Source organism: Marmota flaviventris, chromosome 12 (genome assembly GCF_047511675.1).
Source record: "Marmota flaviventris isolate mMarFla1 chromosome 12, mMarFla1.hap1, whole genome shotgun sequence".
Lineage (NCBI taxonomy): Eukaryota > Metazoa > Chordata > Mammalia > Rodentia > Sciuridae > Marmota > Marmota flaviventris.
Window position 1 is genome coordinate 80499708 of NC_092509.1, and position 26117 is coordinate 80525824.

At 34.6% G+C, this 26117-nt stretch overlaps 1 protein-coding gene across 1 annotated transcript in view; it reads left to right on the top strand.

Moving 5' to 3' along the window:
• The first annotated feature begins 1106 nt into the window (after positions 1 to 1106).
• Positions 1107 to 26117, top strand: part of Kif14 (kinesin family member 14) — a 61175-nt gene continuing 36164 nt past the window's right edge. Inside the window, exons 1-14 of the mRNA XM_027945681.2 lie at positions 1107 to 2185; positions 4593 to 4847; positions 6494 to 6581; positions 9014 to 9112; positions 10691 to 10743; positions 11792 to 11822; positions 12214 to 12321; positions 13340 to 13456; positions 13931 to 14046; positions 15451 to 15623; positions 16980 to 17127; positions 17478 to 17541; positions 20942 to 21126; positions 24784 to 24886. Coding sequence (XP_027801482.2) covers positions 1107 to 2185; positions 4593 to 4847; positions 6494 to 6581; positions 9014 to 9112; positions 10691 to 10743; positions 11792 to 11822; positions 12214 to 12321; positions 13340 to 13456; positions 13931 to 14046; positions 15451 to 15623; positions 16980 to 17127; positions 17478 to 17541; positions 20942 to 21126; positions 24784 to 24886 — 2619 coding nt within the window. The remainder of the gene's footprint in view (positions 2186 to 4592; positions 4848 to 6493; positions 6582 to 9013; positions 9113 to 10690; positions 10744 to 11791; positions 11823 to 12213; positions 12322 to 13339; positions 13457 to 13930; positions 14047 to 15450; positions 15624 to 16979; positions 17128 to 17477; positions 17542 to 20941; positions 21127 to 24783; positions 24887 to 26117) is intronic.

Below are 26117 nucleotides of genomic sequence, written 5' to 3' on the forward strand. Positions count from 1 at the left end.
GAGTCTATATTTTGAAAAGTTTGAAAACTTGACGGAAGATGCTTATAACCTGGCGATGATGATGATGATAATGATTTTTTTTTTTGGTAGCGATGACCTGTTGTTTTTTATGTAAAACATAAAAATACTCACTTAAAAGCGAACTTCTATTAATTTATTCCTTAATAGGAATCATTTGCGAATGGTTTCAGCCACGATCATTTTACAAGTTAGAATCAGACATGCAAATTTAAAGACTTGTTTTTATATCCATCTAAGGAGTTTGATGCAGAGTTGACTAGAAGCCAGGTTGCTTAGCTGTAACTACTTTTTTTCTTTATTTTAATGCACGATAGATAGTGTTGGCAAATATTTACGTGCACACCTGTGTAGTTTGTTGTCTGATAAAGGGCCGGTGACCTGCATCTCATCTTGCATAGTTGTTTTTCAACATAAGCAATTATGTTTTAGTACTTATGTCTGTGGTACTTATTTGGCAATTATCTGCCTTGTGATATCAGTGCAATTTCCTCTTAGGCATTACGTATTTAGCATATATCCAATAGGTATATATAAAGATGCTTTGCTCCAAACTGATTTATGTGCTAGGATTTCCTTTAGTACTTTGTCCCACTTAAAAAAAAAAATGCTGTGGGTACTTAAAAAAAAATCTATTCTGATGTGTGTCTCAAGACATTTGACCCATTTGACTTGATGTAAGGGCTATCTGTGTATTCCTTCTATTTTGAGAAGGCGAGAATGGGGGTCTTGTCTTTGAAGTTTACAGTATCTGCCAGAGACCCTGGCATATAATGGAACACTCAGTAAAAATTTGTCAGTAATGACTGAAAGCTCTTTGAGGACAATTTATCAGAAGTGACTTGAAAGCAATAGGTCAGCTGGAAGCTGTGATTTATTCTAATGTTTACCTCTGGGAATTTACTTTGAAAATTGCAGAATCCCTCTATTTTAAAGCTTGTTTGTAGTTTATGCAACCTAAATCTTTTTTTTTTTTAGCAGATATTTTTTTGAAAACGATACATAGAAAATGGCTGGAAGTCAAATGAGCATATAAAGAAGAGCTTAGGTTCTTAATAATTTTCTTTTTAAAATAATTTGCTTCCAAAATGTCAGTACACACTGCTCATAATAGAAATAATAGTGAAGTCCTTGGAGTTCCTTCTTCCTCCAAGAGATCATCACCGAATGCACTCATCGATAGTAGCCAACTTAAGCTGCATTTGAAATTAGATATGTCAGAATGTGAAAATGATGATCCATTGTTGAGATCTGCAGGTCAAATCAGAGACATAAATAGAACTTATGTTATTTCTGCCTGTAAAAAAACAGGAGATATGCCTCTTACCCCTAATCCTGTGGGTAGATTGACACTTCAGAGAAGAGCCACAAGGAACAAAGAGTCATCTTTACTTGGCTGTGAGTTGGGAGACACAACTGAAAAAACAGAAAATCTTACATTACAGCGACGTGCTAAAGCAGATTCTGTGGAAAAAGGGAAAACAACACAGAGTGTGGGAGATGAAACAGAAAAAAGATATGCTTCTCTGGAAATTAGGACAAATGTGAAGATTATAAATAGTGACAAAAACTGTTTTGTTGCATCCTCTGCTCATTTAGCTGAAGACCCAAAAGACACTGAAGCTATGGTTGATGGGAAACATAAAGAAACATTTTCTGTCCCTGGTGTGGCAAATGAAAATGTTACACTTAATCACTCAAGGAATAGAGCACCCAGTGGCTCCCAGGGTTCAACTGAAGTTGTTAGATCAGGATACTTGGCAGTGAAAACTGTTCAGAATAAGTCTGATATCAAAGTGTCGGGAACAGGGAACTTATATCATAGAAATATGGGGAAGGATGCGGCAAAAGATTCAAATAAATTTGGAAGCCTCGAAAAAAGAACCCCTGTGAAATGTATAACAGAACACAAATTGACACCAAAGCACAGCACACCTCAGTTTAAAAGCCCAGCTACATCAATACTGAAAAATAGGGTGCAGAGCCTGCAAGTTAAGCCAAGTCCCAAAATATCTCTTTTTGGAAATAAAAGGGAAAGGTCACAAGAAAATACACTCCCTCCTGAAGAAGAAACTATAGTTCCGAACACCACTATAGAAATAGATGCTTTGAAAGTGGAGAATAGTCAAGTGACAGTCGCAGTACGTGTGAGGCCTTTTAGCAAAAGGTATGTTATGCATTCTAAATCTAAGACCAAGCCAGCACCATGTAAAGTGTCTTTAATTCCTCTCTGCTTTTAGAAAGTCTTGCATTTTCAAAATTGTTGGAAGAATTTTTTTTGGGGGGGAGGGAATCAGGAATTGAATTTAGGGGTACTCAAACACTGAGCCACATCTCTGGCCCTATTTTGTATTTTATTTAGTGACAGGGTCTCACTGAATTGCTTAGCACCTCGCTATTGCTGAGGCTGGCTTTGAACTTGGAATCTTCCAGTCTCTGCATCCCCAGCCACTGGGATTACAGCAGTATGCCACTGTGCCTGGCTTGGTAGAGTTTTTCTTTTCTTTTCTTTTCTTTTTTTTTTTTTTTTTTTGTGGTGTTGTGGATTGAACCCAGGGCTTTGTGCATTCGAGGCAAGTATTCTATCAACTGAGCTATATACCCAGCCCCTCTTTTTTTTTTTTTTAGTTGTAAATGGACACAGTACCTTTATTTTATTTATTTATTTATTTTTATGTGGTGCTGAGAATCAAACCCAGTGCCTCACATGTGCTGTGCAAGCACTTTACCACTGAGTGACAACCCCAGTCCTTGACAGAGTTATTATTTAACTTTTAGAGAAAACTTTTAGGTTTAGTTGTAGTATGTTATTTTTTATGATTGACTGTAAAAATTGTAATTGTATTTTGTATATGGAAGTTTCTCTAGATATATTGCTCTTAAGAAGTCTGAATGAATGACTTAATTCTGTAATGCAGTATGCTTTCAATTCCATGACTGAAACTTCCACCTTTCCCCTAAAAAGAGCGATAACAGGTCATTCATTTCCCAAAGAGGTCTTTCCAGAATGCTTTTTAGAGTGGTGATCAACAGCATCATCATCTGTGATTGATATATGTGGTGATAAATACAGTAATTTATTTTGATGGCAAAAAATTTATTCTTCAAAGGTGACTGTGGGTGGATAGTCATAGATTAAAGATAGTGTTAAAAACAATGAATATTGGGCTGGGATTGTGGCTCAGCGGTAGAGTGCTCGCCTAGAATGAGTGGGACCCGGGTTCGATCCTCAGCATAAAGGCATTGTGTTGTGTCCATCTACACCTAAAAAAAAAAAAAAAAAAAAATTAAACAAAAAACAATGAATATGATAAAATGTGAATGTGGAATCTAATTATTTTAAGATCGTTCAAGGAAGTATAGTAAAAACTTCAGGTTCAATAGTTTTTTTTTTTTTTTTTAGTTTGATATGTATTCCTTTTTAATTAATGCATTATAGTTATACATAATATTGTGGTTCATTTTGACATAATTGCACATGTAGGGGATATAATTTGCTCTATTTCAGTCCCTGGTATTTTCATTTTCTCTAGTCTCCTTCTTTTTCCTCTTCCCTTTCCTCTCTGGTCTTTCTTCTATTTATTTATAGTTTTTTAAAATTTCTCATAACTTGATGCTGTGTATCTAAGCAAGTTGGAAGTGGATGTGGTGACTGCTGCTTTGAGGAAGCAGCCTCCAGTTTGGACCTAAAATGTCATAGGTAAAGGCAGCTTATTTTATAAAGGACTTTATTGTGCTAACGGCCTTTTTAGTAAAAATGGGTTAGTGATAAAGGGAGAGAATAGGGTGAGTTGTTTTGAGAAAGTGAGGAAACCTAACAGAAAAAGCCTTAAGAGCCATGAAAGGAAGAGAGGCAACAGGAAGAATAGAACTAGTAGATGACCACACTAAAGAGAACTGAATAAGAGTCCAAGTGCCTGATTCTATACTCAGACAAGCCCTAAAAGCAGAGGTGGGGCACTTGTCAAATTGATGAGGCAGATGGTTTCAGAATAAATTTGATTTAAATTAAAGCAGATTCTAAGGGAAATGGGTAGGAGACTATTGAAGGGGCTAACATCTAGGGCCAGACAAGGAATGATACTGTTTTGTAGATCTAGAGAAGTGAAAGAATTGCATTTAGGTCTGAGATGGAAGAAGGATAGACATGAAGATTTGTGATTTAACAGAAAAAATCTAGCGGAAGGAGAGACCTTTGGATCAACAGTGACAACAACTAGTTGCCAAGAGACTTATGATTTAAACTTCTTGAAATGTATTTTTTGCCAGCTTTATATATGTTTGTACCTCAAAACCTCTTTATAATAAAGATGTTTCCAGATTTCAACTAAAATATGTAGATAGATTATAGAGTTCAAGAGAAAAAGAGGAAAGATGTTGTAAAAGCCAGTTAAGTTTTCTAGAAAAGAAATCTGAAACCCATTTGAACTGGGTTTCCTAGTTTTTTACATAAAACTAAAGAATTACCTTACCTTGGAGCAATGTTAAATTTAACTAGTTTTTAGTGTTTTGTTATATTTTGTGGGAACAGTATTCACAATAATTACAGTAACTTGTCTTTTCTTTTTTAAAAGGGAGAAGATTGAAAAAGCATCCCAAGTGGTCTTCATGAATGGGGAAGAAATATCTGTGGAACATCTGGACATGAAACAAGTTTATACTTTTATTTATGATGTTTCATTCTGGTCTTTTGATGAATGTCATCCTCGTTATGCCAACCAGAAGACAGTCTATGAGACACTGGCGGCACCACTCCTAGAAAGAGCCTTTGAAGGATACAATACCTGTCTCTTTGCTTACGGTCAGACTGGCTCTGGAAAATCATACACGTAAGTTGTATTACACATGTATTTATTTAGAAATGTTTAAATTTTCTTTTGTGAAAAGTAACAATAGAATATAGTTTTTGCTGGGCACTGTGGTGCATGCCTGTAATCCCAACAACTTAGGAAGCTGAGGCAGGAGGATCACAAGTTTAAGGCCAGCCTGGGCAACTTTTGAGACCTTGTCTCAAAAAAAAAAAAAAAAAAAAAGCCAAAACAAACCCCAAAGGACTGGGGATGTAGCTCAGGAGTAAAAAGCCCTCGGGTTCAATCCCCATTTCTAGAGAAAAATACCAGAATATAGTTTTGAAACCACACAGATCTGGTCTCTGGTCTCATCCATTATTATGTACCAGTTTTTCAAACTTTGGTGAGTTACTTACTTCTGGGCTTTAGTATATGCAGGAGATGATTTACCTTTTAAATATTACTGGCTTTTTTACTACAATTTATATTTCTTGTATAAGCTGAAGCCCAGAGAGGTTATTTTATATTATGAGAATTAATAGTAGGGAATCTTAGTCTCTGTCTAGTGTTGGGCAGATCTTAGGAACTTATATCCATCCTGTATTAACCTGTATGAGCCATTGTCATTGGGCAAAAACATGGCTAGAAATTTTTGGACACTTTTATATATCAAGTAATAGATAGCTTTCCCTTTTATTTCTGTCTTATACAAGTACCTGGTTTTATTTTTAAAAAATTCCAATGAAATATTTTTAAGTCAATTAAAGATAAGACATAGCATGATAGAATAACCAAGGTTGACAACAATTAATTGTATATTTCAAAATAACTAATAGAAGATTTTGGATGGAGAAATAATAAATGTCTGAAGGGACGAATGTCCCAGTTATCCTGATCTGACCATTACACATTATATACATGTGTTGAAATATACCACTGTACCACATAAATATAAGTAATTACTGTCAGTTAAAAGAAATATTAAAACAAAGGTAGGGTTAGGATTGTGACTCAGTGGTACAGCGCTTGCCTAGCATGTGTGAGGCACTGGGTTTGATTCTCAGTACTGCATATAAACAAATAAAATAATACATGTCCTAGAAAGAAATATTCAGAATTTTAAGAGCAATTAGCATTGAGTTCTTACTGAATTCCAGGCACTGTACTTATACCTTTTGTATTCTCACAAACCTTTGAATTAGATACCCTGTTATTCCTATTTTACAGAAGAGGAATATGAGGTTTTGTGAGGTTAAGTATTTTGTCCAAGGTCACATCTAATAATTAGTAAAATAAAGATTTAGATTAAGGTAAATTTGGCTTTGGACCTCTGATTCTTAAATACTATGAACTTTAATTAGTTTGTTTGCAGCTTCCTTTCCCCAAAAAGAATTTTTTTTTTTTTTTTTATGATGACAAATAATTTTCAAGTTTATTTCCTTTTTTTGTTTGTTTGCTTAAATACAAAGCTAAACCACAAACAGGTACAACCAAGACATTTTATCTCACATTTAAAGACTCCTGCTGGATCCTCCTCCAATTTGCTGACCACTGACCAGGCTAGTGGGGGTGGGGGGAAGACTTTCTTAGGTAGCACCGTCATGAGGCCCAGGATTCCCCAAAAAGAATTTTTAAAAATCCCCAAACTAATTAGTGTTATTTTTCCCTTATAATGTATTTTTCAGGATGATGGGATTTAGTGACGAACCAGGAATAATTCCAAGATTTTGTGAAGACCTTTTTGCTCAAGTAGCCAAAAAACAAACCCAAGAGGTATGTTCAAATTCAAATCAGTGTCACAGCCACTGAGGAAATGCTTAATACACTCTTCCCTGGAACAGAGGTGTAGAAAGGGTGGGATGGGATTCTAAATTCAGAAGCAATTCTTATAGGTAGACATTAATGGAGGTGTTTTCTCTTTTGTCTTCTCTTTCTTTGCTTAATTCCTTTTGTGTATGCATGGTGGCTCACAGTGTGATACTTATATCTCTTACATTTGTCTCTGTAGTCAAGCAGGTGCACACACTTAAATAAGGACAGCAGGCAGACTCTTGGACAATGATGTGAAGCTGAGAGTAGTGAAGCTGGAGTTGGAACCCACATCCAACTTTATAAGCCGTGCTTTTTCAGCTCTACTGTAGCTGAGCAGTTCCATGCTGGCTTCTCCTTTCACTTACTCATTCTTATGTTCAGCAAGTGTTTACTGAGAAGCTCCTGTTGCTAGGCGATCTCTTAGACCAGTTTTTCTCAAATGTGCTTGATCATGGGAATCATAAGGAATGTGGCAGGGTCAGTGGTATGTGTGCATGTCTGTGCATGCATGTGATGCACACATGATCCTAAAAATCTTTTCTGAAGATTCTAGTTAGTCTAGAGTATAGCCTGGGAATTTGTAATTTGTAATTTATACTTTTATAAGGGAAATTGAGAAAGTATTGTGCTATATTTGGGGATATTGAGTTAGAAGACCTAGCCCCTGTAGTCAAGGGACTATAATAGGAAAACTGGGTCAGTAAACATCCAGGTACAATCAATTGAATGCTAGTGAATTTGAGTAAACACTATGATGACATTGTCTTACTCCTTTCTCTGTTGCTATAACAAAATACAAAAGATGGTAATTTATAAAGAAAAAAAAATTTCTTACAGTACTGGAAACTGGGGAGTTCAATATTAAGCATCAGATGTGGACCTACCTGTTGCCTCATAACATGGCACAGGGTATCACCGGATGAGAGACAGGAGTGTGCTAATTCAGGTCTCTTATAGAGCCATTAATTCTATTTTGCAAAGACCTACCCTAAGTCCTCAAGACCTCATCTAACCCTAATTATCTTCCAAAGGCCTCACTACCACCTCTAAATAACATAAACATTACAATGTATGGGTTTTGGGGAAACACATTCAAACCAGAGCAAGCAGGAATAGGAATTTGAGAACATGTAAGGTTGGGGGAGACAAGGTTTTTTTTTTTTGTTGTTGTTGTTTTTTAGAAGATAGGGCAACTTAGTTTGTTTTTGAAGGACATGGCAGTTTAGCAATTATAAGGTTGAGAAAAAAGAGGGGAAGGACATTTCAATCAGAGGGAGTAGCTGTGCAGAGATTTGCAAGAAATCTATAAATTGTTTACTTTGTTTTAAGCATGGAATTTGAGGTGGAGGGTGATGAGAGGAAACTAGGGAGGCAGGCAGAACTTGGCTCAAGAAGTATTTAACAAACCAAGCTTCTGGAAATCTAGAAGGCTATGGAAGTTTTTTAAGCAGGGAAATAATATAAGCATATTTACTCTTTTTAAAAAAAGATAGCTCTGGCCGAAATGGGAGAATGGATTGAAGGGAAGTAGGATTGGATGGAGAAAGACCAACTGTGGGACTTGATCTGGATAAGACAAAACAAGGAGCTGAACTAGGTAGTGACAGTAGGGGATGACAAGGGAGCAAACACTGAGATCTTAGTAAATAGGACTGATACATACGACTTGGTGCCTGTTGGGTGAGGGGGGTGAGGATGAGAGGAACCAGAGTGATTATAAGGGCATTTACTGAGAACACGAGAGGAAAAACAATTAAATATTTGATGAGTTCTTTCTTCCTGTTGGGTACATTGCACCTTCGTTACCTTCTTTTTCCTCTACCCCCAGAAATTAAATGGAGAATAAAAGAGGACTTGGGATAAATTGAAACACAATTGTCTGGAGGCTTTAAGATGAAATGTGATTCGAGGCCAAATTTAGATGGAATAGAAGAGTGAGGAAGCCATGGGCTTGTGGAGCAGAGGGTCTTCTGTTGACTGTTCAGATTTTGGAGGGAGAACAATTTGAAGGTAGTGTAAATCAGGGAGAGATAAATGAAGTGAAGGCAGCTGTCTTTGGAATGATTTTGCAGAACTGGGAGGTTTAAATTTTACATGGAATGACTGTATCACTGATTTGCAAAATGTTAGAGTCCGTAAACAAGTCAGGATGGCGCCTGGCATAGATTCCTTATTGGTTGACTGCTGTATCTAGTTTATGTTAATTAAGATAAGCTGTGTGGAATGTATAAATACCTCTGTTGTCCTACAATAAACGGCTCCCACTCCTGCTGTATCAATGTACACAAGTTGTTCGTCACCCCCCGGTTATTTTGCCCAGCCAGCCGGACTGCGGCAGCAAAACATGCAAAGAATTTAAAAATAATTGATTGCTGTGTTTCTGTTTCTATTAGATCAGCTATCACCTTGAAATGAGCTTCTTTGAAGTATACAATGAAAAAATTCATGACCTTCTGGTTTGTAAAGGTGAAAATGGACAGAGGAAGCAACCAGTAAGATTAAAACAATTATTGTTATTTTAAAATTTCTGTTTTTTACAAATGCATACAATTATGTGAATTATTTGGATAATATGGCTTAAAGTTTTACTAAAATGATTTTCTATGATAGTAAATGCCTGGGACTACAGTGTAACTATGTTGTTATTTAGAAAATAAGCTGAATATTATCACTGGTAGAAATTAAATTAGTTAAGATTTAGCCACTTTTTATGTTAATCAAGTTGTGTAAAAGTTAAAAGGTATTCTATTTAGAAAATAAGCTGAATATTATCACTGGTAGAAATTAAATTAGTTAAGATTTAGCCACTTTTTATGTTAATCAAGTTTGTAAAAGTTAAAAGGTATTCTAACATTTAGTTGGTGTGAGTAAAACACAAAATTTCTAATAGTCTGTAAATCCAAAAGCAGTATAATTAGAAAAAAAATTTTTTTTGTAGTCATAGATGGATGGCATGCCTTTATTTTATTTATTTTTATGTGGTGTTAAGGATCCAACCAGTGCCTTACACGTGCTAGGCAAGCACTCTGCCACTGAGCTACGTATAGTCCCAACTCCCAAGTTTTTAAAAATTATATTTTTATAGTGGAATATGTATTTCATTGGGTTATTTAGCAAATTTATATTTTATAGATAATCTGTGAAATAATTATTTAAACTTTTTGAATCATTGCTATTAGAAATTTAAAAATCTTTTTGTAGTTGTAGATAGACAGCATACTTTTATTTTATTTTTATGTGATGCTAAGGATTGAACCCAGTGCCTCACACATGCCAGGCAAGTGCTTTACCACTGACCTATAGCCCTGCCCTGTTATTAGAATTTCAAAAATTTTTAATTTTGCAGAGAAGCTTGCAGCACAATAAATGAATTTTTTTTTTTTTTTTTTTTTTTTTTTTTTTGAGTACTAGGATTGAACCAAGGGGTGCTCTATCACTGAGCTGTATCCCTAGTCCTTTTAAATTTTTTTTTTTTTTTTTTAGGCAGGGTCTCCTCAATTGCCTATGCTGGCCTCAAACGTGAAGTCCGCCTTCCACATCCTTCTGCCTCAGCCTCCAGATTAGCTGGAATTATATGCATGTGCCACTGTTCCTGACTAGAAATAAAAATCTTGTTAGTTTCCTTGCTCAGGTTATGTAGTTTACTATTGGCAACATTAAGAAACTTAAACAAAAATGCTGTTTTCTTCTATAACTTCCTTGCATTTTAAATTTTTTGGTCACAAAGTTTAAAATGTAAATATGAAAATGAAGAAAAATTTAAATGTCTGAAATTTAGTGTTTGTTTTAAAGGAAAGCATAAATAATTGTTATTATAGGATTTAAGAATAAAAAACTAATAAGACGTTTGATGTAGAGGATATTGTTGCATATTGTATAACTATAATTAGTTTTGGTATTAAAGCAGTTTTAGTGCCTGACAGATTTGTTTTTTGAGAATCTTTGTAGTTAGTTCTGGATAAAGAAAATCTCTGCCTTGAACTCAAAGTATTAAAAAAAAAGTTTTATAATCATATTTTATGTGAAATATTTGTCATACTCTTAAAGATGCCAATATTTGCTTCTACTAGCTGAGAGTAAGGGAGCATCCTGTTTCCGGACCATATGTTGAAGCACTGTCGATGTAAGTGTTGGGCTCCAAAAGAGCTGGGAGGAGGAACAGATAGAGTGACTGTTGCTCTCCTGGATCCTTACTGTTGTTCTCATTAGCCTTCCCATCTCTGAACCTTGGATAATGGTTTAGCCTTCTACCCTTAATGTGGTCCAACTAAATTTTCCCTCTTTCCATATAGAGTGTTAGTTTTTTAATTTTTATATTTGTTTGTATGTTTCACAGCACCTATAAAGTGCCTGGAATAGAGTATTGATTAAATTGAGTGTGAAATAAATAGATTTCTCTCCCTTTACCCTCTTCTTTCCTTATTAAGATAAAGTTAAGATAAAATCTTCCTCTCAGTCTCCTTTTTTTTTTTTTTTTGGGTACTAAGGTTTGAACCCTGGGTGCTTAAAAACTGAGCTACATCCCCAGTCCTTTTTTTGTATTTTATTTAGAGACAGGGTCTCACTAAGTTGCTTAGGGCCTTGATAAGTTGCTGAGGCTGAATTTGAACTTGCAATCCTCCTATTTCTGCTTCCTAGGTGGCTGGGATTTCTGGTATGTGTCATTATGCCTAGCTCAACCTGCTTTTTATACCATTACTTTAAACTGAAAAGGGAAGAAGGTGCTGATTTGTGTTTTATATATGCCAAGGGTCATTTACTTATCTTTCAACATTCCAAATGCTTTTCTTAAAATAAAGGAAAAGTGATTCAGTGTAAGTTCAGCTCTATATAATAAGTTTGAGATTCTTTTTGGATCTATACATTTCCATACAGACATGTCCCTATGCATATACATATGTGTTAAAATATATAGTTTTGTGTCATGACTTAGACTTGAATATTATAAGATACTAAGGTACTTTGTTTAGAAAAATCATACTTTTTAGTAAAATTAAAAGATTATTTTATTTTTTGCCCTTTAATAATAGGGAAAATGAAAGATTCTGGGAGCAGTATAATGTTGTGAATTAGACTATTGTGATCTTCAGAGAGTAATTCTGTAATTGAAAGACTATTTTTATGTGAACAATCAGTAAAATTTCTTTTGTTTTCTACTTCTTAAAAAATAGGAATGTTGTCAGTTCTTACTCTGATATCCAGGTAAGATTGATTATATTTTATGTTCTTTTTTTAGATAGAATAATTATAAATATTTATGAAAATATTGCTTCTTTATTGCTATTTACATAAATACAAGGTTACCCTGATTTTGTTTGCTAAGTATTAATTTAAAAAGTTTATTATTTCCTGATTTGAGTTTCTGTGACAGAAAAAAATAGGCAATGGGAATAAAATGATTAAAAAAGAAATACATTAATTGTATTTTATTAACAAATTATTAACGCATATATGTAATTTCATTTTATAAATTTTAAATGGGTGCTACAAAAGTATATAAGAAACAAATGTGCTTTCTTAACTTTGTTGTTCCTTAATTTTTTTCCCCAATAAATTATAATCTGATCATCTGAACTTCCTTCTTTCTTATTAGAGTTGGCTAGAATTAGGAAATAAACAAAGAGCAACCGCTGCCACTGGCATGAATGATAAAAGCTCCCGTTCTCATTCAGTTTTTACCCTGGTGATGACCCAGACCAAGGTATTTTTTTGTGTGTGTCATTGTTGATTATTTTCATAGGTGAGAGAGTAAATATATTTCTTTTGTTATTTTTACTTTCTCCTGTAAATCAAAAGGTGAAAGTAAAGTCATATAGCTACATAAAGATAAGTAACTTTTAAGAATAAATATAATAACTTTGACTTTTGGTATATATAGTAGGATATTATTTCTCATTGTTTTTAAAACTAATAATTGTTTATTATGTCAATGATATGATCATTATATAATATAATACTATGTTATCAGTAATATATGGTAATTATAGAGTATTTGTAAAAATGTCAGAATAAAAGATTTTTTTAAATGCAGCCATTGATTTCACTACTCAAACCCTTGTAACATTTTTATTTATAATCTTTCAGTTATTTTACAATAACACAAACCAAATCCACAAAATCTCTAATAACTTTATGGCATTAAAATTTTTGCAGAGGCAATTTTTAAAGAAATTTTTAAAAATATTTTTTCAGTTATAGATGGACACGATGCCTTTATTTTATTTATTTATTTTTATGTGGTGCTAAAGATCGAACCCAGTGCTTCATGCGTGCTAGGCAAGTGCTCTACCACTGAGCCATAAATCCAACCTTGACAATTTTTAAAAGCTATATGATAATATCCCATTGGTTACTGCAATTCCTTAGGTTTTTCTTTACTGTTAGGCATTTGTTTTGATTTTAAATTGTTTATTATAATACATCTTTTTGTATTAAGTCTTTTTCTTTGTAGTTGTTTGCTTAATATAACTGAATAGTGATGGATTTTAATCCCTTCAAAGTCATTTTTCTTAGTTTGGCATAATCCATCTACTGCTCAATATATTCTTTTCTGCAGACTTTTAAATTATTGCAGATTAAAAAATGGATGGTTAAAAAAAAAGGGATAGCTTTTAACATAAATTAGTGATTTATAATCTTGAATAACTTTCCCTTTAAAAACTTCTACTGATAGCAAGTCATAGAAGAACTTAAATTATTTTAATATAATTTCACCATAGACCGAATTTGTGGAAGGGGAAGAACATGACCACAGAATAACGAGCCGCATAAACTTGATAGATCTGGCCGGCAGTGAGCGCTGCTCTGTAGCCCACACTAGTGGAGATCGACTGAAGGTGAATGATGATCTCATGTTTTGTGGTTTTTTGTTTGTTTTGTTTTGTTTTGTGATGATGTCTTGCTGTGTTGTCCACTCTGGCCTTAAACTCTTGAACTTGTGGTCCTCCTGCCTCAGCCTACTGAGTAGCTAGGACTACCCACACACACAACTGCCCACCTTGCTCTTCTCATTTTGATGAAATTTATTCCTGAGGGCATTATTTTTAGGAGAGTACAAATTGAATGTGCATAACCAAAAGGTCTCTTTACCTGTACTTTATGGACTACCTTGTGATGGTTTAGAGATACATGCTTTTTGATTGTGATTACTTTATAAAGAAAATTAATAAATTTTAAGTCATTCGAAAGTTGAAGTTTAAATATCAGAAACTATTTACTTAGTATTGAGCTCCAGGGGGAAAATATATTTTGTGAAATAAATTTGTTGCTGAGAAGTTTAAAAAAAAATATTTTTTTTACCTTATATACAGGAAGGTGTCAGCATTAACAAATCCTTGCTAACTTTGGGAAAGGTTATATCTGCACTCTCTGAACAAGCAAATGGAAAGAGGGTTTTTATTCCTTATCGTGAGTCTGTACTTACATGGCAAGTATCTTTATAAAATTTTTAATGTATTTCTTTATACACATATTTTTTGTATCAGGGATTGAATCCAAGAGCATTTAACCATGAGCCACATCCCAGCCCTTTAAAAAAAAAAATTTTTTTTTTTAAATTTCGAGACAGGGTCTCACTAATAATTGCTTAGGGCCTTGCTAATTTGCTGAGGCTGGCTTTGAACTTGTGATCCTCCTGCCTCAGCCTTCCAAGCCACTGGGATTACAGACATGCGCCACTGCACCCAGCTGGCAAGTATCTTTTGAAGTACAAAGAATTACATGAAATACAGTGGGTACTGTGGGGAAGAGAATGATAGACTTGATTCATACAACTTTGGGATAGAAAAGAAGTGGTCAGTAACAACTACTCTTATATTTAATTGTTATTAGTGTCTAACAATTATGATATTATCACACATTGCTATTTATTTAAAGTGAAACTGAATAATTTTGTTTGCGTACTATACAATGGCTAGCACATAGATACTTAATAAGTGTTCATTAGTGAATATCCATTGAGGTGGCATCTGTATTCATTTAATATTAACTTTTGATAAACATTAATATAGATAGATGGTCCCCAACTTACAATGGTTATTAGACTCATGATGTTTATCATGTGAAAGTGACATGTGTTTAGTAGAAGCTGGACTTGGAAATTTAAAGGGATAATCAATAATGTACTCATGATGCTGGGCTGTGTGGCATTAACAATGGGTTTATCAGGATGTAACCCCAGCTTAAGTCAAGGAGCATTTGTATACAACTATGATCAGGACTGTATCACTATTTAACAGCACTGTATCTTTATAATTGGTTAATTTTAACGTGGTTGCCACTTTGATACCTATAAGAGAAATTCTGATGTTTTTCATGCCTTTGGAAAATCAGAAATAGTGAAATTTATTCTGCCTTAATAAAAGATATATTTGAAGTCTTATGGTCTCTTTTTTTCTATAAATTCTGCATACAATACAGTACTGAGGTTTTCTTTATCCATTCATTATTCTTAACATTTATTGAGCATCTGCCTCAAATGGTTGTGATACCATCAGAAATACAAAGATGACCAAGACATATGATCCCTTTCCTAAAGTAGCTCACAGTCTAGTATGGGGAAAGGTGCCTTACTAAATATTTGATGGTTAAACATAGTTTAAAATCTCTGCACAGATTATTGATTTATGAAACAACATACAAAATGTCAGAGAAAAAAAGTATTTGAGATCTAAAATTATCTACAAATACCAAAAAGTTTTAAGTGGTATTTGAGTGAAGAGTATAAATCTGTACTATATGCCATGCTAGTTTATTTTGTGCTTTCTAGATTATAACTGATAGTATGCTGTTGTAGAAGCAAAGTCTAATTGCAGTTTTTTTTTCCTTGAAGGCTGTTAAAAGAAAGTCTAGGTGGAAATTCAAAAACTGCAATGATTGCTACGATCAGTCCTGCTGCCAGTAACATAGAAGAAACGTTAAGCACACTTAGATATGCTAACCAAGCCCGGATGATAGTCAACATTGCCAAAGTAAATGAAGATATGAATGCTAAGTTAATTAGAGGTGAATAAATTTTTCAAAATTTAAAAATTAGTTTGCCATAGAATAACATTAATTTGTCTCAAAATATGCAATTTAAAGAAAATCAAATATTTTTCCTTATATATTTATAATAGATTCTAGTCATCAGAATCTATGATGAAGAAAGATAGGTAGAAGGACACTGAGAAAGAGGATGAATGATAAGGGGGAACACAGTCAGAAAATGCCATAGGAAATAGAGTGTGGGTAAAGAGTAATAGCAATAATAAAAAAGTAATTTTATAGACTGAGTCATAGCTGTGTGCACAAAATAACAATGCAGCTATTTATTATTTTTCTCTTATAACCTTTTCTTCATTATCATTCCATTTATTAGTTCTGCTTAGTTCGTTCCTCCAAACTCTACTTGAGCTTGAATTTCTAGCATAGGCCTAATCTCATGTACACTAAAGATTGCTCTCTACTTATCTATTGGTAATCATCCACTTATGATAGACTTGAACACCTGCAAGGAATCTTGATTTGTACTTTGCATTGTACCTAATTTTCATTTGATTCATACTTAATTTTAACTTAAGTAGAGCTACCATCATTTTGTATGCCTTTGTCCTCTGGCACTTTTTATCAGCAAGAAGGTAATATATGTTTCAGAGGTGTTAACCAGAGCAGAATCAGTTTTCTCTTAGTTCATCCTTCTTTTTTTATATCCCTTCTGTTTTATAAATGGAACTGTTTTCATTAAAAATAAGTATTCTGGAGTTGGGAATATAGCTCAGTTGGTAGAGTGCTTGCCTCGTATGCACAGGGCCCTGGGTTCAATTCCTAGCACCACGAAAAAAAAGTATTCTGAATTCCAGCTTGAAAAATAATGTTTTTGATGTCAAAATTCTCTTATGAGTAGGGTTTGCTTAGGACAGTCTCAGTTTATATGCTGTTGTAATTGATAGTGCCGTTTATCCCTCTCCAAGGGTGCACTGTTTTAGGTTAAGGATAGGTAGAACTTTTTTTTTGGTACCAAGGATTGAACCCAGGGGTGCTTAACCACTGAACCACATCCCCAGCTCTTTTTATATTTTACTTAGAGACAGGATCTCCCTGAGTTGCTAAGTACCTTGGTAATCTCCTGAACTTTGAACTTATGATCTTCCTGCCTAAGCCTCCCAGGTTGTTGGGATTACAAGTGTATGCCACCATGCCCGGCAAGGATAAGTAGAAATTTATAGATCATATAAGTAAAGTTAAGCTGATTTGTCCAAATATTCTATTTCATTTAGTAATATTTAAAATTTCAAATAAAATAGAAGAGTATGCCTAATGTGGAAATTTTTATATTTTATATATAAAATGCTGTTAATCATACATTTTACAAATCTTTAGAATTGAAAGCAGAAATTGAAAAGCTAAAAGCTGCTCAGAGAAACAGTCGGAACATTGATCCTGAACGATACAGGCTCTGTCGGCAAGAAATAACATCCTTAAGAATGAAACTGCATCAACAGGAGAGAGACATGGCAGAAATGCAAAGGTGAAATAGTAAATGTATTGCTGCAAGATTGTAGGATTCAGAGGAACCTTAAGAGGATATTCAGTGTATCTTTCTCCCCACTTTCTTTTTCTTTTTTTAATGTATCTTTATTTTATGTATTTATTTTTACGTGGTGCTGAGGATTGAATCCAGTGCCTCACACCAGCTGCTCTACCTCTAAGCACCAGCCCCAGCCCTTTCTCCCCACTTTCCAAACGAATAGAGCAGCCCACTTTGAGACTATCGTTTCAAATATTATTAAATAGTTCCCTAATCTTTATTGATTGTCTTTTCATTCTCAGTCTTACATATCTTGTTCTTTTAATTATTATTTTGTTTGTTTTGAAAAGAGTATGGAAAGAAAAATTTAAACAAGCTGAAAAAAGAAAACTTGAAGAAACAAAGGAGTTACAGGTAACATTTCAACTTTCTAAACTAATTTAAAAATGAAAGAAAAATGCCAATAAAGATATAAAGGGCTGGGATTGTGGCTCGGTGGTAGAGCACTTGCCTAGCATGGGTGAGGTACTGGGTTCAATCCCAGCACCACATAAAAACAAATAAATAATAATAAAGGCCACACACACACACACACACACACACACACATAAATTTAATTTTTCAAATATTTATTGTATACTGATTGTGTACAGAGCAATATCATATAGAGAATAAATATAAAGAATTGTTGCTGGGTATGGTGGTGCATACATGTAATCCCAGTGACTGAGAAGATTGAGGCAGGAGGATTGCAAGTCTCAGGCCAGCCTGAGCAACTTAATGAGACCCTGTCTCAAAAAATAAAAAGGACTGGACTATAACTCAGCACTAGAGCACCCTGGTTGTGTTCATTCAGTAACACCCTCCCCCACCCAGAAAAAATGTTAAGATCAAGATTGTGATTTCCATGCTGGGATGTAGCTCAGTGGCAAAGTGTCTGCCCCACATTTGCACAGTTTCAAAGCCCTGGGTTGGACCCCCAGTTCCCACTCCCCCACAAAATTGTATGTTGGTTGGAAAATTAAAACGTAAACAAATTATCTTATTAAATTTATTTTGGTTTCACAAAAAATACAGGGACAGGGAAGGCCAAGGTGAATAAGTACAATTAGCTCTCAGCTTATAATTAAAAGACTGCGGTGTGATTTGGTTACATGGAACCACATGAAAATGCCACTTTTATAGGTTAAAAAAAAAGGTTCATCACTGGCAGCTTCATGTGGTTCATTCTAATGCAATGAAAAGAATGTCAAAAACAGAGAAGCAGGAGAGAAAAGGGAATAATTAACTTTGAGGAGGTAGTTATCAAGGATGACTTCAAAGAGAAAGAGCAAGTAAGCAGAGTTTTGAACAGTGAATAAGAATTTGCTAGACTAACAAAGTAAAATTTCTAAGTAATACCATGATACAAATAGCTTGGATGTCAGAGAATTAAGAAGTTTCATGTAGTTGGAAATTGAAGTTGGTACAAAGTTTAGACTTTAGAAAGATGTAAGATTCAGATCATGATGTGCTGAGGAACTTGTATTTAGGGGGTTGGAAGACACTGATGGGTTTTAAGTGGAAGGGTAGCAACATGGGCAGAGGATGTTTTCAATAGATTCTTCTGTTAGAGTAAAAGGTAGATTTGAGGAGGAAGTTGACTGATGGTGACAAGCACTGTTACTTGTTTAGGAAGCTGTTGCTGTGGTTAAGAGAAGAAGACAGCTTGGCATAAGACATTGTCAATAGAAATAGTGGAGGAGTTGGATTCAGGAAATTAAAGGAGGTAAAATTGATAGGATCAGGAGTTATTTTAGATGCGTGTATTGATAGAAATGGAAAAGTCAAGCCAGACCTGGTGGTGCACATGTGTAATCCCAGTGACTTGGGAGGTTGAGGCAGGATGATTGCAAGTTTGAGGTCAATCGGAGCAACTTAGTGAGGCTCTAAGCAACTTAGCAAGACCCCGTCCCAAAATTAAAAGGGCGGGGGATGTAGCTCAGTGGTAAAGTGCCCTTGGGTTCAATCCCCTAGTATTCCCGTGCCGATGCCTCCCCGCTACAAAAAAAAAAAAAAAGGAAAATCAAGAACAACTAATAATTAAAAAAAAAAAAAAAAAAGAATGACTCCCGAGCTGGGTGTACTGGTGCATGCCTATAATCCCAGCAACTTGAGAGGCTAAGACCGTAGGGCAAGTTCAAAGCCAGCCTCAGCAAAAGCAAGGCATTTAGCAGCTCAGTGGAACTGTCTCTAAATAAATTACAAAATAGGGCTGGGCACGTAGCTCAGTGGTTGAATGCCCCTGAGTTTAATCCTGGTATTCCCCCTGTCCCCCAAAAGACTCCCAGCTTTCAGAAATATGTGCATTGCATTGTGAAATTATGAGGTTATTCTAGTGATAAAGGAAGAAGCCAGATGACCGTGAGTTGAAAAATGACAGAAAGGAAATAGAACCACACATAGGAACTCTTTGAAAATGAGAAAATTACAGGGAGAAGGGCTGTAAGGTTGAGTAAAGTTTGATTTTTTTGTTTTTATTTCTTTAAAGGGTGGGAAAGTACTTGAACATTTTCATTGAAATCAGAACTCTTTAGTGGAGTGAAATTCTAAAAGAGATTGGAGAAGATGAGTCAAGAGCAAAGGTAGTGGCAGCAAAGCTATTTCAAATAAGTAGTAGGGGAGTATTTTAAGAATTCAGGAGAATGAGGGAAAATTCCTTGGGAATGACCAGTCCATTCTTATAGAAGTGGTGCAATATGAGGTTGGCTTTGAAGCTTGAGTCAGAATTTGATAAGCAGAAAAAAAGAAGAAAACATTGTAGGAAGGGAAATATGTGAGAGTAAAGGAGGGAAAGTTTAATATGCCCTCAGAAGAGACTGTGTGGATCAGTTTATTGGAACAAGCAGCTCATATGAGGCCATAAAATTAGAAAGAGATGTTATGGGTAGTTTTATATTAAGGACTTTAAGTTTTATCCAAAGGAATTAAAAGGGCATCAAAAAGTGTGTGTCCAGCCAAGTGCAGTGACGCATTCCTGTAATCCTGGTGGCTCGGGAGGCTAAGGCAGGAGAATCATGAGTTCAAAGCCAGACTCGGCAATAGCAAGGCGCTAAGCAACTCAGTGAGACCCTGTCTCTTAAATAAAATACAAAATAGGGCTGGGGATGTGGCTCAGTGAGCATGTGGCCCTGAGTTCAATCCCTGGTAACTCCTCCCCCCCCCCCCAAAAAAAAAAAAAAAAAAAGTTTGTGTCCAGGGAACTGACATTTTCTTTTAGGATAATTAATATGGTATAGGATGGAAGATTGCTGAAAACAGAAGAAATTGTTAGGGTGATCCAGTAGTTCAGAACTACTGCTGCAGTGGTTCTGGTGAGAGTTTATAAGGGCTTAAATTATGCCAATGGCCCTTGATAATGCAACAAAAAGAACTGGTTCATTCTAAAAACAATCGGGCAGTAAGCATAGACACAGGTGATGCTGGGTTGATATATAAGTGGACTGATATATAAGTGGACTGAGGTTTGTGAAGGACAAAGAAATGTCAAAAGAACTCAAAAACTTTGAGTATGATGGTACAGTCACAGACAAATCACAAAGGAGAAATTCTAAGAAATATTTACTCTTTTTTTTTTTGGTGCTGGGAGTTGAACCCAAGACCTTGCTCATGCTAAGCATACTCTACCACTGAGTTATGCCTCCAGCCCCAAGAAACCTTTACTTTATTGAGACTTCACAGAGAATGGTTCTAATGGTTAACTTGATATTCATTTTAGGTGAATTTAATAATTTCATGCTGTGGTTAAGATTATTTTTTTTCTGACTTCTACCAGAAAGCTGGAATTACATTTCAAATGGCCAACCACTTGCCAAACCTTGTTAATCTGAATGAAGATCCACAACTATCAGAGATGCTGCTGTATATGATAAAAGAAGGAGTAACTACAGTTGGAAAGTATAAATCAAACTCAAGCCATGATATTCAGTTATCTGGGGTGCTGATTGCTGATGATCATTGGTATGTTAATTTTCTAAACCAAAGGTCCCCTACTTGTTTTTCAGTAGACTTCCATTTCTTATTGATGTGGAGTTTCCTTGTATGAAGCATTCATTTACACTGATTCTTTGCAGTACTTCTTCAAATCTATCTTTTTTAGCCAGGAAAAACACAGTGTTGTGTAAGGATAGCAGGTGAGTTACTCTCAATATAAGATATAATGTAATGTTCCCTGTATTTTTGTTTTGGTGTACTTGATCTGTTGCCTGAAGGATAATTTATTTTCTTAGAATTATGACGGGCATAAAAGTAAATTTGCATCTATCTAATGTGGTAGAATAGTTAGATTGACCTATTTAAAAATTTCGTTTTATGTTAATTTTGTTTACATAAGTGGAATGATTCTTGTATATATTGGGATGATAGTGTTTATAAACTTCTTTGGTTTACGTTGTGTTTTTGAGATTCTTCCATGTTCATGCTTCCCTTAAAGTATTACATTTATATGAATTATCTGTTATTATAATCTAGTCTATTTTGTTCATAGATATTTGGGTTGTTTTTAAGTTTTTGCTACCACAATATTGCTGAGTATTCTTGTACATATCTCCTGATAAAAATGTAAAGAGTTTCTTTAGAGCAGTTTCCCAGATGGTAAGGTGATATATTGACCCTAAGAGTTCTCAGGGAAGCTTGTAAGAACTTGGGAGGCCTGACCCATCAGACCAGAGAGCAGTCTATTTTCCCCAAGCTGCTTGATGATTTTTAAAGTGTGCTATAATGATTTTTAAAGTTTAGAAAGTGTGTATTAGAGATATTAGGTTGTAGGATATGTGCCTATTCAAGTTTACTAGAGATTTGCAAATTGTATTCCAAAATGATTATCAGTTTCTATTCCCATTTCACTGAATGTTCCTCTTACTTCTCCTCATCACCAACACTTAGAACTGTCAGACTTTTTAATGCCAATCTGGTGGATGTCAAACAGTTATCTCACTACGGATTCACTTTGCATTTCCTCTACTAGTAATGAGGCTGAGCCTGTTTTTGACTTGTGTTGTCCTTTGTGCTTTTAAATTCGATTGATTTTGTTCTTAATGATTTGTAAAAGTTCTTTGTATAATCTGGTTGCCAATCTTGGTAAGTTTTATATGTTGGAAGTATCATTTTTTTTTAATCTTGAGGCTCATCTTCCATACTCTTATGCCTTTTGATTGATTCAAGTTCTTTTTTAAAAATTTGTATTTTTTATACCTTTATTTTATTTATTCATTTTTATGTGGTGCTGAGGATTAATCCCAGTACCTCACATGTGCTAGGCAAGTGCTCTACCACTGAGCCACAACCACGGCCCTTGATCAAGTTCTTAATTTTATTTCAGTACCCAGTATGAATATTTTCCTTTATTGGTTGTTAGTGTTTTTTTTTTTTTTTTTTTTGGTACCGGGGATTGAACTCACAGGCACTCGATCGCTGAGCCACATCCCTAGCCCTATTTTGTATTTTATTTAGAGACAGGTTCTCACTGAGTTGCTTAGTGCCTCACTTTTGCTGAGGCCTCCAGTCGCTGGGATTATAGGCCTGCACCACCACGCCCAGCCCTACGGTTGTTAGTTTTGTGTTTTCTTTAAAAAAGGATATTTCTACATTGAAGTCATAAAAATATTTCCTTAATTTTTCTTCTTGATGTTTTGAAGTTTTGTTTCTTATTTACAGCCTTAAGTAGTCTGAAACTATTTGTTGTGAAGTAGAGATCTAAATTTATTTTTCATAGGAATAACCAATTCTTGTACCTTATATTAAATAGTATATGGCTTCTTTTGTGTTCTGCAGTGCTTTTACGAAAAAACTCTAAAAAATAAAAATAAGAAAGTAAAAAAAAACTCTATAATTATGAGATGTGTTTCTTCTCACTGACACCCCATATTCTTAATTGCTTTTGCTTTATAATTTGTCTTTATATCTGATAGGACAGTTGCCATATGCTTCAAGTTCCTCTGTTCTTCTATTAACAAATATAGTATTATTTACATCAGTGGCAAAGATACAGAGCATACCCCCGAAGAACTAATAATGTGGTAGACAGCTGGGTGTGGCGGCACATACCTGTAACCCCAGCAACTTGGGAGGCTATGGTAGAGGATCACAGTTCAAGACCAGCGTAAGCAATTTAGGTAGACCCTGTATCAAAATAAAAAACAAAAAGGACTGGGGATGAGTGGTAGAGTGCCCCTGAGTTCTATCCCTAGTACCAGAGTTGTTGGGGAAGAAGTCCACTGAGGGGCTAGGAGACTCTTGCCTAGGGGCTGGGGCTGACTTGCCTTGGAACTCCCTACTTCCTCTTTTAGTGCATTTGTCATTGTTTTTTTTACTCACTAGACTGAACTCTGTGATAGCTGGTTTCATATTTATCTTCACTGATGACACACATCTGGCTCATGGGGTCCCCATGAATAAAAGACATCAGTATCAGTATTCAAGTGTAGATGAGTATTACATACTTAGTGAGAGGGAAAAATTCACTTCTAGCCCCAAAGAAAAGCTTCTTAGAGGACTCTAGTATGTAAATTGAGCCTTGAAGGATGATGGAGACAAGGGAGAGAACATTCTACGTTGAAAGAATGACTAAAAAACGGAGGAAAGCCTTTATTATGGCAAAGTCAGGGTCTTGGTATGGTTGATTGTGAGATGAATTTTTATGGGAAATGGTGGCAGATGAGAGACTGGTGACTACAGCTAGACTGTGTGGGGTCCAGAATGCTAGGCCATGGAATTTGGATGATAGAGTAGATAGAACTAGGAAAGGGAAGAGTTCGAATAGGTGAACATTGTTTAAAACTTTGTCTGGCTAAGGCACTAAACTTATAGTTAGTACTCTATGCTGCATAGACGTGAACTGTTTTTCCCAGATAATTTTTTTTCTAGATGTGTTGCTTGAATGAACTATTATTCTTTAATACTTATTACAGATCTTGGAGCCTAATCTGTAGCTAGTCCTTTGGTTAGGACTTAGCTTTGGCCACCATTTTCTCTTTCTGTCCAGTTAGCTCTTTGGAATTTCTTTCCTATTGTTCAAATAAAAATACTCCAAGGAATATGTGGCCTTTCTAGCTAATTTTCCATTTTCATCTTATAGTCAGGATCCATTAAATTAGATGACTAAAGAATATGCTTTTATCTCCCTGTCTTTCCTTTCTCTATAATATCTTACTTCATGAGGGAAAAATGTTGTTTGTTCCATTATTAAAGTTTATTTATAAAGCCAGAAACTTAGAAAAAATAAGAACACTTAAAACCATTCCATTCATAGGTAAACATTGTTAATATTTTAATTTCTTTTTCTTTAATTTTTTAATGTATTTTTTTTTTTCATTTTGGGGGAAGGCTTTTACATTTTTTTTCTTTTTAAAAATAAGTTAAAATGCATACAATGAAAATTCTTCCTATAACTGGTGGATAGAATTGCTGGAGAGGGTAGACTTTTTTCACTAAGCTTCAAAATCTGGCTGAAGGCTTGAAATTTAAAGGAAAATAAAATAATTTTAAGTTATTTTTACTACAAACTGATGTGAACTTTTAACGTGAGAGAATAACCCAAGCAGGATTATCCCATCTGGCCTTTTCTTAACTTTTCAGAGTATCCTGTAATTGTAATGTGTGTGCTTCTTATTTTAACAGTACTATCAAAAACTTTGGAGGGACAGTGAGTCTTATCCCAGTTGGGGAAGCCAAAACATATGTAAATGGAAAAGATATTTTGGAACCTACAGTATTACATCATGTAAGTTGATGGGTGCTACAGCATAAGAAACTGTTTGACTTTGGGCATGCTGTTTAATTTCTTTGAGTTGTAGTTTTCTCTAGTACAAGGGAATTGAACTGGATTAAGATTTTTTTCATTTCAAAAACTCTTTTTCCTATTAATTCATTAGTTGCCTTCTTTGGTACCAAGACAAAACTTATACTACTTCAAAGCAGTAACTGGAGAACTGAACATGGACAACATTATTATGTGTCTTCTGAAGACCTAGCCTTTGGAAGCAGGCCAGACAGGGTTAAAATCTTGGCTCTGCCATTTGCTGTGTGACCTTTGGCTACTTAGCCAGATGATTGAATGATCTCACACAAAGATAATTTTTAGAGCATTATTAATAATTATATCGGGAGAACTTGCATAAACAAGTTATTGTAGGCAAACCCAGATGTATGTTCACTCTCTATATATCCTATTTTTCAGGGATAGTGGAAGATTAAATAAAACAATTTGTTATAGTTTTAAAAACACTGCCTGAAAAGAGTAAGCTCTCAGTGAGTATGTGTTGTTATTATTTAAGGTCTGTTATTAAGGAAACTTTTTAGTTTCCTCTTTCCCAAAATTGGGATAGCATGTATCTTATTGAGTTTCTGTGATACATAAATGAAATTTTATACTCTCTGTCTGTTTCAATGGGTGTGTGTGTATGAAGTGCTTGACACAGTTTTTGGCGTATAGAAAGTATTAAGTTTTTGGAGATTCTACTCTTATTCAAAGCACCACTTCTTATTATCCATGTGACCCTAAGCATGTTATTCATGATTAATTTTCTAATCTATAAAATGAGAATAATTATATTATTTACTTTATTGCCCTGTTGTAAAGATGGAAAAGATTATTCATGTCAAGTATTTAAGACATTGCCTTACATATAATGAGAGTCCAACAAATGTTAGGAATCACAATTTACTTAGAATATAAAATCTGTATTCTCTCATCTGTTCAATTTCATACTTTTGACATTTTTATATTGATTTTTTGGTTTTCTTTTGCCTGAAATAAATTTATTAAAAACTCAAAAAAAAAAAAAAGAAAGTATTTAACAAATGAGTTGCTATGATTATGTTATCATTAGTAATACTAATGATTATATTATCATTAGTAGTACTAGATTATTTTGAATTGTTGACTAATGATTTTTCTCATGTAATTTTTTGGTTCAGACGTACTTCAAGTAACAAATTTTTTGGTGTGTTTT